This window comes from Nycticebus coucang, chromosome 8 (assembly GCF_027406575.1).
Source record: "Nycticebus coucang isolate mNycCou1 chromosome 8, mNycCou1.pri, whole genome shotgun sequence".
Lineage (NCBI taxonomy): Eukaryota > Metazoa > Chordata > Mammalia > Primates > Lorisidae > Nycticebus > Nycticebus coucang.
The window spans coordinates 90,852,167-90,868,982 of NC_069787.1; the positions used below are offsets into that span (position 1 = coordinate 90,852,167).

At 39.0% G+C, this 16,816-nt stretch overlaps 1 protein-coding gene across 2 annotated transcripts; it reads right to left on the minus strand.

The window, feature by feature from the left end:
* Positions 1–1,541: 1,541 nt before the first annotated feature.
* LZTFL1 (leucine zipper transcription factor like 1) lies at positions 1,542–16,269 on the minus strand. Of its 2 annotated transcripts, none has more exons than XR_008381833.1 (10): positions 16,095–16,232; positions 13,500–13,624; positions 10,961–11,155; positions 9,800–9,860; positions 8,639–8,710; positions 7,240–7,305; positions 7,076–7,153; positions 4,770–4,946; positions 2,810–3,005; positions 1,542–1,896 (listed from the first exon to the last, which is right to left on the minus strand). XR_008381833.1 is itself a non-coding variant. In XM_053600196.1 (10 exons), the coding sequence occupies exons 1-10, from the start codon at positions 16,095–16,097 to the stop codon at positions 1,878–1,880; spliced, it is 900 nt and encodes a 299-aa protein (XP_053456171.1). In that variant the 5' UTR covers positions 16,098–16,269; the 3' UTR covers positions 1,542–1,877. The 2 variants fall into 2 exon arrangements, 1 of the variants encoding a protein (XP_053456171.1); XM_053600196.1 differs by having other exon boundaries at positions 2,902–3,005; positions 16,095–16,269.
* Positions 16,270–16,816: the final 547 nt, after the last annotated feature.

The following is a 16,816-nucleotide window of genomic DNA, read 5'->3' on the forward strand; positions in this document are numbered from 1 at the left end:
CTTAAAATCTAAAATGAAAGGGCTAAAAAGGCTTTCTTTCTCAGTCAAATGAGATAAATCTACTAAAACTACTGAATTTAAAATGGCATTTTTGCTAAAGTTATAAAATTAAAAAATAACTGACAAATCAGAAGCACTAAAATGTATATATATGAAAGAATCATCATGCCGATTTATGGCAAAGAACATCATATTTGTTTATCTAAATGCTGGGCATAATTAGGTTTTAAGGTTTCAGAAATACTTTTGAATTTATTATTGAGAAACTGGAACAAACTACAGAATATTTCAAAACTGCTACCCCCCAAACAAGTTGAAATTCCTCCTAGTAACATAGGTTTTTCAACATACTCGCTTTCCCTACTAGCTTTAAATTGAGAAGGTGTAGGGAGAAAATAATTAAATGGCCTCTAAAGGATACACTACCCATTTAGTTAGGAGTTCTGCTTCCAAATTATACAGAACATCTTAGCCTACAAATAATGGAATGGATTTTTGGAAAGAGTATCATTTTGGTCTAAAGAAAAACAAGACTGAAGCCCTCAGCAAAAGCTCTAAAAGGTTACAGAAACTGATGAGTGACTTATGCTGGCTTGTCACTGGATTTCATTCTCTCCCTTCTCTGATTCACTCAAAGACTGCCTTCTAGGTCTTTTTTGGGAGGAATTATCTAACCCTTTATCTTTTAGTCCTTCAATATTTTAACATAAACCCTGTAAGAAAAACAATAATCTCAAGGCTAATATTAAAAGCTTTCATAAAAATAATAGTGAGTCTTGTGCTTGGGTCAGTAGAGTCTTCTTTGGGAATAAAGTCTTCCTTGGTGGGAGTGGAATGTCGTCTGTCAGTAGATAGTATTCATTTTGGGTATGACACTCTTATTTTTGGAAATAGATAAAATTACTAAACATTAATGTATGAAGAATAAGTACTTTTCTTCTGAGGGATTACTGCTTTATGGACTTGGTTTTATTTATCCTTATAGGATAGTAGTTTAAAAGAATATTCTAGAAACAAATATAGAGGTTACATTTATCCTGAGCCCAGATACTTTCTAAACTATAGAACTACAGGATGGATGTGATTTCTCTATCAGTAATACAAATTCATGATAAGTTGTGCTGCAAAAAATGTCTGAACCTCCTTTGATAAATAGCATGTAAGATAGCAAAGCAAAAGAAGTTAACTGAACCCTCACATTCACTACTGTTCATTTCCCCTATAATTGGTAAAATTGCTGCCCCTAATAGACAGTATTTGCATTTCCAATGAATTCATATATATATATGTATATATATGTATAAAAAAATATATATATATTTTTGCAGTTTTTGGCCTGGGCTGGGTTTGAACCCACCACCTCTGGCATATGGGGCTGGCGCCCTACTCTGTTGAGCCACAGGCACCGCCCAAGAATTCATATTTTTTGACAATCATATATATTTAAGATTTCAATTTTAAAAGTAAAAAAGATATTTTAACTATCTTTAATAACATTATTTATTTTTACCCTTGGAGAATACACAAGTGTGGACACTGTAAGCTTCTTTAACATTTCTAAAAAGATATATTCTTTATACTAATGCAAAAGGATAAGACTCTTCTTCCCACTCTAAAAATCTCTTCTTTATTGCAAACTAGGACTCTGGAGAACTTGGCAGACAGGCGTGTAGGACTACTGGCCAGAATCACCAGGTTTTCTCTATTCTCAATTAAGACAACTGAAAATAAAAACTCTAGTTCTAAATATTAGAAGCAAAGTCTACATATTAGAAAAATAGGAGAGGGAGTATGACAAAATGTTTTGAAATACATGCCTGAGGAGAGAGAGTTTGTATGTTCATGTTGTGGCAGCTTCCAGATGACATCTTCAGATTTTAATCTTCAGGTTCATATCTGGAGATATGAATTAAAAGCATGATGTCAAGATACTTTTTGTTATTGTTGTTGTCATTGTCATTACCAAATGAGTTTACTTGAAGTATCTCCAGTGACCAAACCAATAATGCTACATTTCTCACTTTCAATTACTATTATCCACATTCAAGGTATTATGAAGGTGAAATCAGGAGGGATTTCTGCATCAGATGGGAAGATGGACCAGACAACTGCTAAGACACCGAGTCTCTATTTGGCATTTAAACTTGTGATAGTTTAGTATAATTGTCTCAATTGTCAGATCAATAAGAATAGTTGCTATGATTATGTGAACAAAAGGTTAACAAACTCCTTTCTCTAAGGATACATCTGTTCTTGAATTCATTTTCTAGTTCTGTTCCCTGGAACTCTGATAAAGGCAAAAATGTCACCTGAGCTGCCAGACAAAACATCTGATGACAAAAATGACCCCAAATAGTGGACTACATCTGGAGGAGAGCCTCTAGGAGTGTGAATGAACTATAAATATGTGGTAGGAGCCACACTTTATATTTCTCTTTGTGCAGTAGTTCGTGTCCCTAACTGGGTATCATGTAACTGCGATTAAGCCAAGCTGGCTATGGCACCCATCTGCATGGATTCCATTCTCTCCGACCTAAACCATCACTTGAGGACACAGTAAGACCAGCTCTCAGACTGCTGTGAGGATACCAGTGAGGAGAACTGCCTAACTTTGCCTTGTTAGCTTGCTGTTTTCTTTCTAATATCCTGCTAAGGGAATCCATCAGCAAGAGTAGTTTACTGTCATCATGTGTGAGCCTAACTGCACCTGAAAAGGAGCCCTGGTGGGCATCAGAGGCGAAACCAAGTTGAAGCTCCTCTGCTATCCTCATATGAAGACTCTGAACTAAATGATCAAGCAACTACCCACCAGCCTGACCACTCCGGACACAGCTTAAGTGTAGTACGGAACAAAAGCCAACCCAGGGAGATAAAACACACGGCAGGATCAGCATGCTTTACTTTGCCAGTCTTTTCCTCAGGTCTTTGATTTGGTCATTCTTCTTGGTAAGAATCTCTTTCATGTTTCGATAGGCTGCTGTTTGTTGAAATTTCTTCTCTAATTCCTGCTTAGTGAAAAATGTCAGTCCATTACTAAAAAATAAGTTGAGGGAAGAATTAACAAATGTGATGAATATATATATTTTTTGCTCTAGCTTTACTAATATTTTTCTTATATTATTTCTAATTTCCTTAAAAATATATACAATTAATACTACCTAAATTTTAAAAACATATTCTTTCAAATGAGAAGCCAAAAAATAGTAACATTTTCCAAAGTACAATGTTAGCAAATAACTCAAGCATACTTATGCTAGAATATGGGAAATCTACTTGAAATGTTAAACTAATTTTCAGGTAAAATAAGCACAATCTTTTTAATAATCCCAAAGTATTTTAGGAGGAAGATTTTTAACTTAATTAAATTTTAGTTCCATATTCTTTTTTTGTTTGTTTTTGTTTTTTGAGACAGAGTCTCACTCAGTTGCCCTAGGTAGAGTGTCGTGGTGTCAGAGTTCACAGCAACCTCAGTCTCTTGGGCTCGAGTGATCCTCTTGTCTTAGCCTCCCAAGTAGTTGGGACTACAGGCACCTGCTATTAACGCCCAGTTAGTTTTTCTATTTTTAGTAGAGTTGGGGTCTCACTTGCTCAGGCTGGTCTTGAACTCCTGAGCTCAAGCAATCCACCCACCTCAGCCTCCCAAAGTGCTAGGATTACAGGCGTGAGCCATTGGGCCCACCTAGTTCCATATTCTTAAGAGTTTCATCCCTAAAATGAAGAATCTAGCTCTATATAAAGTACATAAAAATTATGAAGAAGGTATAGAAATCCTTTAAAAAAGAAAAGTCACCCATCCCTTTGCAGGCTATAGGAAGAAGCAGCAGAAGAGTCGGGTGGGCCAATGCAGGCTGGGACGTAAGCCCCCTCTAGCAGAGTGTTTCACCAGCCCATAGGGGGAGAGGGGATTTGTTATTATCACAGATATTTTTTTTTGTAGAGACAGAGTCTCACTGTACCGCCCTCGGGTAGAGTGCCGTGGCCTCACACGGCTCACAGCAACCTCTAACTCTTGGGCTTAAGCGATTCTCTTGCCTCAGCCTCCCAAGCAGCTGGGACTACAGGCGCCTGCCACAGCGCCCGGCTATTTTTTGGTTGCAGTTTGGCCGGGTCTGGGTTTGAACCCGCCACCCTCGGCATATGGGGCTGGCGCCCTACTCACTGAGCCACAGGCGCCGCCCTATCACAGATATTTTAATACCAAAAATGGAAGAATCTTAGAGTCCAGAAATATCAATCTCTGGAAAATATGTTGATTAATCCATTAAGAAAAAGTAATCTGGCTCGGCGCCCGTAGCACAGTTGTTACAGTGCCAGCCACAAGCACAGAGGGTGGTGGGGCCAGCTAAACAACAATGACAACTGCAATAAAAAAAAAAAAAAAATAGCTGGGGGTGGTGCCTGTGGCTCAAAGGAGTAGGACGCTGGCCCCATATACTGGAGGTGGCGGGTTCAAACATGGCCCTGGCCAAAAACTGCAAAAAAAAAAAAAAAAAAAAAAAGCTAGGTGTTGTGGCAGGGTGTGTAATCCCAGTTATTTGGGAGGCTAAGGCAGGAGAATCCCTTAAGCAGAAGAGTTCGAGGTTTGTGTGAGCTGTGACGCCACAGCATTCTACCAAGGGCAACGTAGTGAGACTCTGTCTCAAAAAAAGTAAAAATAATCTGAATCTGCAGCTGTCTAACATTTATCTTAGTCACATTTGTTCCTCTATACCATGTGTAGCAGTTAATTGGACAGGAATAGACAAATCCATCAAACATGGTCTTCTGACCTTTTCAGCCATTCTCAGCTGCTCCTGAACCCTGAGCAGATCGTGCTTGGCTGTTGCTAGATTTTCCTCCAGTGACTTCTGGTTTTCCGTCTTGTCATTAAGTGTCTTCTGAAACTCACTCTTTAAAGCAGCAACTGTGTTTTCCAAGTCACTTAAGTCTTGGGCCTTTATCAAGTCCTATGAAAAACGAATGCATGAATATAATTTCATGTTGATATCCTAAATAATAACTAGTTCGGATTCAATATCATAGAAGATGAAAGAAACATGTGTGTGCACCAGCCTCCCTCACCAGCCAGAGGAAGTGCCAGCCCTTTCAGGCCTGCCAGTGGGCCTACTCTGTTCTCAGCCCCTGGCACATAGCATCTTGCACATGGTAGACACTCAGTGGTTACCAAATTCCAAATATGTAAGATATGATTTATGAAGTGCTGGTACTCCACGCCAAGAGGGATGGAGAGGTGAGGTTCTATATTTGACAATACTGTGTGTACCAGAGTTAACATAACAGATAGGTTTCATTTTGAAAAGCCAAGTTAAAAAAAATCCTGATAAAGAATTTAAAATTTTTCAAAATGATATAGAGGGAAAAATAATAAAATAATATAATTATATCAAAAGTTGAAAAGACATATGTTTTAGTCACTATAAGAAAAATATGAGAGCATAATCAATGATAGCTGATTATATGGTTTTCTAAATTTACAAGATTTATGAGTTTTTATATTAACAAAATGAACATTTTTCATGCTTTGACAACTGTAGCAAAATATAAGCAGCTGGATATCATTTTTGGCTGGATGAGATTCATGATAAAAAAGAGCTGTTTTGATATGACAGGAAAATGGTCTACAACTGGTAAATATGAAGTAGAACTTTCAAAAATACAAAAAAAATCCTTGCTCATTTTTGAAATCTGGTCTCTTTATTTTATTTCATTGCAACTTATGAAGGCACATATCCATTTTGCTTTTATGTCCAAAATCTTAAAGCAAAATTGGAGCAAAACCCAAAATGGCTTTTTTAAAACAATTTCATCATCCAAAAATGTGCAATTGTTTTACTTTTGGGTCGTTCAGCTCTATTTTATAAATCTATGGTCCTTGGCATATAATAGTTGAAAATTATATTTTTCTTTGGTTTTGTTAGCCATAAAAGAAATATCCTTGTACTTAAAAATATCTACAGATGGGCAGCACCTGTGGCCCCATATGCCGGAGGTGACAGGTTCAAACCCAGCCCCGGCCAAAAACTGCAAAAAAAAAAAAAAAATCTACAGGTGAAATGGGGGCAATATCTGAGATTTGGCTTAAATAACATGGGGGGAGGGGGAAAGGCACAGATGAAACCAGACTGGGCATGCACTGATGACTAGTAAAAATGGGTCATGAGTATATGGGGGCTCATTATGCTGTTCTCTCTACTTTTGTATGTTTGAAATTTTTCACAGAAGTTTAACAAAAACCCCATGAAGCAGATTTCTGGGAGTGTTCAGGAGACATTTTATAATGATAGTACCACCACTAGGAAAGCCAGTGCTGCACTGAAGTCACCCACTGGTCTCGTTCACATGAAATCCTACATGGATTACAGCACACCCAATGGAAAAGCCACAGGAGACGAATCTGTGCACACACTGTGTCCAGCATGCACAGCAACATGAAGGCCCTGCTCTCAGGCGGCCTGGAGGATGGCATCACTGGGTCTCAATACTGGACAGCGCTGCAGGTGGAGATGGATTTGAAGATTCGTATCCAGTAAATTTGTTCCATTTGTCATATTCATTGGAGGCAAACTTACATCATGTTTAGTCTAATACAATTCCAACTAACTAAAACTTTTCGTCATTTCCCTTTTTTCCCTGTAAACAGATGTCAAAGTAAAAGGGGAAGGGAGAAAACTTCATAAAAAGTAAATTTAAGAATATCTTGCGGGCGGCGCCTGTGGCTCAAAGTGGTAGGGCGCCGGTCCTATATGCCGAAGGTGGCGGGTTCATACCCAGCCCTGGCCAAAACCCACAAAAAAAAAAAAAAAAAAAAAAAAGAATATCTTGCATGGTGGGGAAATCCCAGGACATGTTTGGCATGTGGACAGTGTACCTGTCCTGCCCTGGAGGATGGACCGAGGGAAGGGCACTGGCTCTCACCTGGCCTTTTCTGGGCAAGGATGTCCCCATGCACAGCAACAGCGGCATTTGCAGAGGGCGGCAGGGGTAGGGTATAATGAACAATTTCTAAGACTTAATTTTAAGTTTATAACTTCATTCTACTCAGAAAATGTGAAAAGAGAGCTAAAACTATCTTTACCTTTTGATTTCCTTGATCAAGCTGTAAATCTTGCAGTGTTCTTTCTAGTTTTGACTTCTCATCCAATGCATTTGTAGCCTGTAATGAAGTTTAAACAAAACACATTCACTATTTAATCTGTATGTAACTCTTTTAATAATTTAGGTGAAGGATTTCTCAGTTACCTGTATTTCAATGGTCTTCAACCTTGACTTCAATTTCTCATTCTCTTCTTGAAGTCTTAAAATTTCCTTTGTGAGTAAATTAAGGTCTTATTATTTTAACCAAAATATTTTTGATATTTGAAATTATTGTTTCACTTAAAAATCTAATTTTTAAATTAAATGTAAATTACATAATAGTCCAGAAATGTGCCATTAGTATTTTGGTGAAAATCCCATTTTTCCCCAGCCTACTAGCCTCAATACGTATGAGTCAGCTTGGGCTTCTCCTTCAGCCTTCTGTTCTCAGTCTTTTTCTAAAGACTCCCTCCTCTGCCATCTCTCACCAGCTTGTCCTGCAACTCTTGGTCTATTCTCAGCTGACACTGCACACTGCCGCCACTTACCCTGGAAACATAATCCGCATCTTTTCAGTACCTTGTGCTCAAGGCCCCAAACAGTTCAGACGGAGCTGAGGCCCAATACCTTTGCTCTTCTGGAGCTCTGGCACCAGAGTCACCTGTCAGTCCAGTCTTACTTTTCACTAGGCTCCAACACACACCCCCGTCCAGGCAGAGGGCACTGTACTCCGAGTCATGCTAGTCTTCTGTCTCTGACCACTACCTGTTCTGACCTCTTGTCTAACATTTTCTTTCCTCTGACAATTCGATCTGTCTTTACCCTTCAAGGCCCTACCTGGACACTACCTTACCCAGGGGCTTGTTCTCACGCACTCTCATCCAGATAGAACTGTGTCTTCTCAGCTGCCCCATAACAATGGTAACACATAGGAGAGTATTCTCCTGCATCTGTTTTTGGAACATTAGTTCTACCTTCCCAATAAAACTACTATATTTTTGAGAGCAAGAGACCAGGTATTTTACTGCTTTTTATCTCTAACAATATCTAGCATGATATTGAGAACACGGGAGTCATAAAATGTATTTCTTTGTATATAGGATGGGCATATATAAATCCAAAAGTCTGAAGTCCAAAATCTGATGCTCAACCAGGTATACTTAATACAAACCTTCCCAAATCTGAAATTGCAAACAATTCTGGTTCCAAGCATTTCAGATAGGCTATACTTGGCATGTACCAATAAATAATGTCTATAAACTTCTTTTAAAAAGATTCCCTTCTTTGTTATCATAGATCACAAACTTTAAATGTCCACCAATAATAAACACTGTCCAAAATTGCATGCATTTCACCTGACCTTGAAAGGTGTGATCAAGAACCATTCTGGAGCCTAGACAAGTATGCCCTCTTCTGGCCCACTGGCTACTGTGATGGACTAATTATCTTCAGTGGACCAAAGCCTGAATTAACCTCCTTTCATCTCTGTTCCACTGCTCTAAAGTTGTTCAGAAATGAAAAGACAGAGTTAGTGGTTTTTCGTTTCTCAAAATGACGATATTACCTTGTTTAGGAGTTCTGTTGTTCCACCTTCATTAAGTGGAACAAGTTTTGCCTTTATGCTCTCCTTGATAGGCTGAAAAAAAATAAAGAAACCAAGCTGAACTCACCATAGAAAAAAGTAAGTATAATCATTGAACACTCATACTTTCTAAGTGGGAGAAACCGTATGTGAGCACATCCACTGGGATGTTAGTTACAGGGCGCAAGGATTTTTGTTGGTTTTATTCTGTTATGTCCCAGTGCCTAGGATGTGTCCTGTCCAATACATGTTAGAGATAAAAATGAAACCTATCCTTCCTGTACCTTGTAAAAAAAAAAAAAAAGGTAGAAGAAAGGGAAATGAAGGAAGAAGAGAGGGAAGGAAGGAGCTAAAAGCCAGACCTGATATGAATCTTAGTGTTCAGAGACTAGGATTTTAATCTGTGGGAGCTGAAACAGAGATTTCTGGATGAACCTTAGACTCTATGAAAAACTATAATATAGACAAGGACTTAGGCAAGTGAACTACAGAAGAAGAAAAACTTGGTACAAAATGTTATGGCACTTTAGTAATATTAAAAACAAAAGAATCCACGATGCCTCAAAAATTTCTTGGCTAGAAATGTGCTCCTAAGGAATAAATGGAAAATGTTTTGTATGAGTATGTACATGGATTCATCTTAGCAGTGTTTATCCAACATTAAGAAATATTTAGGGTGCATCTGTAAAATGGAATTGTAAGTGGTCGCTGCAAATAAGAATGATTAGAAAGAGAAGTGAGTAACTACTGGTATTGTCTCTACTTGACAGATAAGGAAGAGGGGGCTCAGCGACCCCAGGTAACCTGCTCACGTCACACAGCTGGGGAGAGGCACAGCCAGCGGTTTCCTCATGGCTTGTGTGCTGCAGCATCTGAATGCAGAGTTCACATGGGAGGGATTCAGACTGGGTGGCAGGGATTGTGTGTGTGCGTGTGTAGGTCATGATGAGCAAAAAAGTTTTTCATAGTTGCTTCCAAAACTTTTCTTTTGCCTGAAAATCTGAGAGGCAATTTTTAAATTTTCCTCTCAAATTGAATGGTTTTCCTAGAGGGTTTTCACTTTGACCTCCGAATGCTTTGAGTGATGTGAAGATTTTAAATACTGGCTATTAAGAGATGGATTTAGAATAACCCCCAAATTACCTTTTTATTTGAAGATATAAATTCTGCTTTTTCAAATTCTGCAACTTGTTCTAATAATTCTCTTGAAAATAAAAGCAAATATAAAAAATTATTCATATAACATAGAATTATATCACGGACAAGAATAAAATCATTGGCACCAACTATGTGCAGAGAGAATGGAAGAAGATGGATAAAACTTTACCACATCAAAATATTTCATCACCGGTGGTTGAAAATCTGAATCACATGGACTCAAATTTAATTATCCACAACACCTAGTATTTTGTGTCTTCTTGGTGTACAATATATATTGCTAGAAATAAACTACAATGTTAATACAGATAAGAGTGAAATGCTATAAGATTATTCTATTATTTAATATATTGTTAATACATGTTCAAGAAAGACAAACTAATTTTTAATAGAGTAGTCTTAGAAAAATGGAATTAGCCCACAATATCTACAGAGAAAGAATATTACATATTCCCAAAAAATGTGAGGTGAGCTACCTGATGATTTGCAAAGGTAAATGGGAGCTGACCACACAAGCTACAGAAAGAATGACAGTGACTACTCTTTTAAGTTCCTTAACCAGTCATCTACTAACATTTGCAGAAGTTAAATGATTTCCCTTCCCTGTCCATCAGCTGTTCTCAGCTTTGTCCAGTGCTTGCCACGTGAGCCAATGTGCTGTGACTATGTCTAGAGAGCTGTTTGCAGGGGTTGGTGGTCTTGACTTGTGAAATGTCTTTTCTATGAAGGAATTTCAACTTTACTGACTTTACCATAATTTTTGAAATTAATTTCAAATGTAATTATTTAGAAATAAAATTTAAATGCTACAAATCTAAATTTATAGCATTTCTTAAATTTGAATTAACTTTTCAACTGTTTCATGCATATTTATTGTAATACTGCCCAAACTAACAAGAATGCCATAAAAAATAATATAGCCTAAAAAGCAATTTCATAAATTTCAATGGCCTTTATAATACAGTGGAAAGAGAATTTTTAAAAGGATGTTGAGTGGGACCCAAGAAATCATTCAGTGACTTAATGCTTTCATGTTACCCTTCCCAAATTTCCTCACACACTAGCTCCAAGAAAAGCAGCAGCAAAGACATTTGCTAACTTTTAAGATCATGCTTGGTCTACTATTGTAGGTATGGAGTTTGTTACCTGTTTTCAAGTTCAGAGATATCTGTCTGCAGCTTAAGGTACCACTTCTCAGCTTGTGCAAATAGCTGCCGCAGAAGCAACACATTGGTGTGGGCAGTATTGATGAGCTCCGACTCCACCTCACTGTGAACCACAGCCTGCAAACCACTCAGGACTTCAGAGACTTCATCTATGGTGAAGGTCTCCTCCACCAGCCTGGAAAATGAACATCATCAACAATAAATAGCATGACCTCAAACTTGTGGATAAACAACAAAACAATTCACAAAATACAACAAAATTAAGACATCCACATTCATGTCATCTAAGGGATTAAAAGATTAGACTGAAAAATCTCTCTGGGACTATCTTCTTTATTAATAAAACAGATTGAAAATAATTTAAACTCAACTTTTGATATTTATTCAAATGATGAAATTGAGTTGTGGCTAATTCTTCAAATGTGCATATTATTTAAAATTATTTTTTGTTGGGAGGCGCCTGTGGCTCAAAGGAGTAGGGCGCTAGCCCCATATGCCGGAGGTGGCGGGTTCAAACCCAGCCCTGGCCAAAAACTGAAAAAAAAAAAAAAGGAAAAATTATTTTTTGTTATTGAGCTTTTTTTGTTTTTAAGAGATGGAACCTCACCATGTTTCCTGGCCCGTCTCAAACTCCTAGTCCCAGTTGCCGGGAATACAGGTGGAAGCCATCATGCCTTGCCACATCCATTAATACATGAACATGCTCAGAAACATTCCTCAAACCATCATGGGCTTTTTTCTTAAAATTTTCAGTATTAAATGTTTTTTACTTCAATCTCTACTCAACTCAGTTTTATTTTAAAAGTCACATGGAAGGCATAGTTTCTCTTTTCTCTCTTTAGCATTTTAATAACTGTATGAACTATGTGTTAGTAAATGCCTATGAGAAATAAGTGGTAATTATATAGTGTTTCTCTAGCAGTGAGACTCCAAATGAAAAAACTAATCTGAAAGCTCCACAGACCACTCCATAAAAATGAACATCAACAACAGCATTAAAAATCTACTCTATGGCTCGGCGCCTATAGCTCAAGCGGCTAAGGCGCCAGCCACTACACCACAGCTGGCGGGTTTGAATCCAGCCTGGGCCTGCCAAACAACAATGACAGCTACAACCAAAATAATGGCCAGGTGTTGTGGCAAGCACCTGTAGTCCCAGCTACTTGGAAGGTTAAGGCAAGAGAATCGCCTGAGCCCAGGAGGTAGAGGTTGCTGTGAGCTATGATGCCATGGAACTCTACCCAGGGTGACAGCTTGAGGCTCTGTCTCAAAAAATAAATAAATAAAATAAAATAATAATAAATAAATAAAAATCTAGTCTCACACAATGTTTGGGTTTGAAGAGATTTTCAGAGCCATCTTCTTCAATACCCTTCAATGAACAGGAACACAGGCTTGAAAGGTGGAGGTCATTTGCCTATAGTCACACTGGGGGTGAATAAAACTCACCAAGTCTTCAGCAATCTCAGCAACATGCCCAACAGCTGGACCCTTGAGAAAGCTGCTAGGCACACCTCCTATTTTCAAGGAGTTTCTTAGTAAAACAGTTCTTTCCTCTTCCTGCTTCTACCCTGCAAAGTCTCTTACCTCTAAAGACTCTCATTAGGTGAAAAGCAACCCATCCCTGCTATATTCTCCCTCACTTCCAAAAGAAAGTAATCAAGCAAGATCCATGTATGCTAAAGTATTACATAGCTATGCTCAAGTTAACAGTATTTGATTCACAATTCTTTAATGGTTCATCTAGTAAGCATAATTTGCTCACTCTAAAAAAACCCAAAATTTTATTTTTTACAAAAGTCCTTATTAAATATATTAATAATCTTTCTGTAAGTCTTTAACAGAACATAATATGTTCTTGCCAATTAAATTAGTTTTCATCTGCTGGGAGTTAAGAAACCAGATTACCAGGTTAGTTTAATGGGCTGAAAAGATAACAGCCTGAGGCTGATAGTCTCTAAAGCTGAGTAGTTCATGGCTTTATGACAAGTGTTGCTCTCATGGAAGTCTTTTTCACTTATGTCTGACTTGACATTTAATTACTTTCCATTATTGTCCAACCAAACTACTTATCTCTTTCTACGAATCAGTTAATAATTTTGGTACTAGTCAGCAAGTTTTTCATGGTTTCCTGCTAATTCTTGAATATAAATTGCATAGGTGTTTGATTGCTAATTGCCATGTCTTGTGGCTCTAATCTTTTAATTAGCATCTCAAATAAATTTCTGGCATCTTTAATATAACCAGCCAATTAATCCATAAGTCCTTTGCAATTTCCTGACTATCCTTCTGAAACTTTGCCATACCATAATTATCATCTAATTGTGCCTGTCTAATAGAGTAACTGCTCCCACCACAATCCAATTTCTTGCGTTTCAAATGTCTACAAGGCTTAGTGTGGCCGCTCTCAGTGAATTTCAGAAACAATGTGTTATGGCTTCTGCTATGGCATCCCCATGCTGGCTACCAGAAAGAATCCATATTCCTATGTAGTTTCCTTAGAGTCATTCATCTGATACCTGCTCTCCTTGAGGTCTTGGAAGCAGGAATCTACTGTTTTAAGCCTCAAACCTCTCTTTGAACGAGCAAATCGCATGTAATTAATAACTTCGTTTTGATGGTGCTCATTTAGGCCCAACTCTGCCTGAAAAAAAGAGAAGTAATTTGATTGTTAGTCTTGAAGATTTGATCAGAGTTAACAATGAAAATATACAGTAGTCAGTGGTAGAGAATGTTAGATGTTCATCAAATTCTGTTCTTTCCTACCCACTCTTCAAGCCCTAACCTATTTTACCTATTCTGTGATGCTTCCCAACATACCCTCAGTAAATCTACAGTTATGCCTTCCTCCAAAAACTAGCATGCATCATCTCTGCTACTTCTTTGATACCGACACAGACTGATTACTACCTTGTACTAATTAATAGTCATTTTTCCCCCAGGTATTTCTCCTGCAACTAGATTGTAAGCTTCCTGAGGGCATGCATAATTTCTTGTACCACATGACACCTAGCATAGTAGTTTGTGCACAGCAGGGCCAATTCATTTCTGTTAATTACTTTTCTTCCTGTCAAGGAGAGTTAAGAGTGAGGACCAAGAAAGCAAAATTACTCAAACTGACAAGGATAAACTTTAGGATAACGAACAGAAAAGTTCCTCTAAAATGGATAGGAGTGAAAAAAATGGTTAAGAGTGAAAAAAGAGAACTGAAATGGACAGCTGAGTTCAATAGCAGAAACAGCACCAGAAATAGCTATTCATAAACCTTTGCTTCTATACATACACTATATAGATCTAATAAAAAGACAAAGCACTAGGTTAGAACCCTGATTTCAGCTTAGGTATGCAACTCTCTGTGCAACTGTTACCAAGTCACTTAACCTCATTGACATGAGTTTCACCACCTGTTAAAAGAAAGGTGGACAGGATTATCAGTTTTAAAATGTTCAGTAACAATGGGAAGTATTCAAATGGGGGAAGAAGTTGTTTGAATTCTGCTGAAATATTCTATTAAAAAAATAAGAAAGTTTTAATCCTGAAAAATAGCAAGAATTCCTATCAGATACTGCTAAGCTAGTGCCTTGAAACTGTCATAAAGTGTGTGGGAGAGGGAGGTAGAAGAGAGGGATAAAATACCAGAAATGGTTCCCTATTCTTGACTGTGCCCAAATATCCACATACAATTTTACTATGTGAAGTATAAGGAAGAAACTGTACTGATAAAAATGAGCACAATCTAATCTGATAAAAATGATAATAAAACTTATCATATATGGAGTGGTTAATATTTTAGCAGTTACTGTGCTATTTTATGTGCATTATCTCATTTAACAACTCTAGTTATCACATATAATTTACTAATGAAGCCCCTGGGCCTGACTACAATGTCTCAGCTGTTAACTAAACTGAGAACACAGAATAGGAAAAGATATCAATTTTTTGTGGTATCAGCATTATCAGTTTTAGGGAAATCAAGAGAATGAGTGGGACAGTCTCTACACATAGGGAATGGTCTGTTTTGTACACAGGAGTATTCTCAGCTCTGAGACAATGCTTGGAACATGGTATGTGCTAAATAGGAATTCTGGTAACTGAGTATTTCTGTAGGCCATTTAAACAGCACTTTCTTTTCTTTTCTTTTTTTTTAAGATAGAGTTTCACTGTGTCGCCCTCGGTAGAGGACGGTGGCATCACAGCTCACAGCAACCTCCAACTCTTGGGCTTAAGTGATTCTCTTGCCTCAGCCTCCCATGTAGCTGAGACTACAAGCACCCATCACAACGCTCAGCTATTTTCTTATTGCAGTTGTCATTGTTGTTTAGCAGCCCCCAGCTGGGTTCAAACCCATCAGCTCTGGTGTATGTAGCTGGCGCCCTGGCCGCAGAACTACAGGCGCCGAGCATATACAGCACTTTCAACTCTGGTTTCATACCTTTTTCTGAACACTTTGGTACTGTATACTGTTCTAAATATGACCGCTATTCAAACTGGCATGCTGTATCTGCTGCTGGGATTAGTGGTCTCTTTTGAATAGGCCAAGACAAAGAAAATGTTACCCAAATTTCCTCAGCTGTAAAACCGTATACTTGGATTCTTAAAGTAGCTTCCATATCAGAAAGTTGGATTCAATCAAAGGCACACAGAAAAAGCTGGATTAGTTCTCCTTTCTCTGGTGGTTAACATGTAATTGTTAAGGCTGCCGAAGGGATGTGTCTGCATACATGTATGTATGTGTTACAATTTGGAGCTTCCTGAAATAGAGTGTGAACCTCTTCTGCGCCTTTGGCAAGCAGCGGTTCTCTCCCACTCTGTTCAGCCGCCACCCGCTAGTTCTGACTCGACCCAATCACCCCCAGGCAGGAGCGAGAAACCAAGCGACGCGGCGGTGCAGGGCTGCTAGGAGAGAGCTTCCCCAGGATTATCCCTGAGAAGTCTGGGCCAAGGTTAACCAAATCTCTCGTGCCTAGCGTAGACTCCCTTCCTCGCGGAGGCCAAGGAGTGGAACTCATCCGCAGATGTCAAGCCATCACTCCGAGCTCACCCGCTCTGCATCTGCATCCTCGGCCGCTGCCCTACCCTTGGCGCTCTGCGGTGCCACAGGGTCGGCTACTCACCATAGCCGCAGGTGGGAGTTGACGGCCTAATGGAGAGAGGCCAGATGGAGCCTAGCCAAGTCTAGGATCACCGAGAGTGGCTGGACCGCAGAAGACCCGGAGGGAAAGTAAATTGTTTAGAAGCCTCCGGTTGCTAATGGGAACGGAGGCACGTGGCCTACAGTTATGCACTTTCATTGGTCCTCAAGATCACGCGACAGGAAGCGCCTTATGCGTTTAGGTCGCCACATGCGCATTGGCTTCCAGAGCCGGAAGTCCCTCCCTTTCCTGCCACGTTCACTTAGCGAGCGGACCGCCGTTGCCAATAGTAACGGGAGGGCGGGGCCGCTGGGGAAGCCTGCGCTCTCGTGCGTCTCCGGGTGTTAGGTCTGGATTGTTAGGAAGGTCCGCTCCCCAGAGTTCCGTGCCCCGAGGGCAGATTCCAAATCTTTCAAAGGTCTCCCGGGCGTCCGGCGGGCGTGGCCCAGAGTTTTATGTGAAGATTCGTTCCTTAGAATCAAGGCGGCCAGCACCACCAACACTTCGGGTTCCCAGATGGAACGTGTAAAGACAGCTCTCCCCTACTCCGCCCATCATCGTGATTACTCTTATTTTTTCTTATGGATTCTCTAGCGCCTTTTCCTTTGAAAATAAAATGCAAGAAACATTGGGTTTTTCAAAGAGCAATGAATTTCAAAAATATTCTTTATGCCTAAAAACACTAGGGAAACTTGTTGAGCACA

Bases quoted from the DNA above. Each gene is read 5' to 3' on its own strand.
- LZTFL1 (XM_053600196.1), bottom strand. The intron at 7,306-8,638 runs GTAATATCGTCA...TTACTCACAAAG, and splicing joins CAACAGAACTCCTAAACAAG to GAAATTTTAAGACTTCAAGA. The intron at 7,154-7,239 runs GTAACTGAGAAA...ACTTCATTACAG, and splicing joins TGAAGACCATTGAAATACAG to GCTACAAATGCATTGGATGA.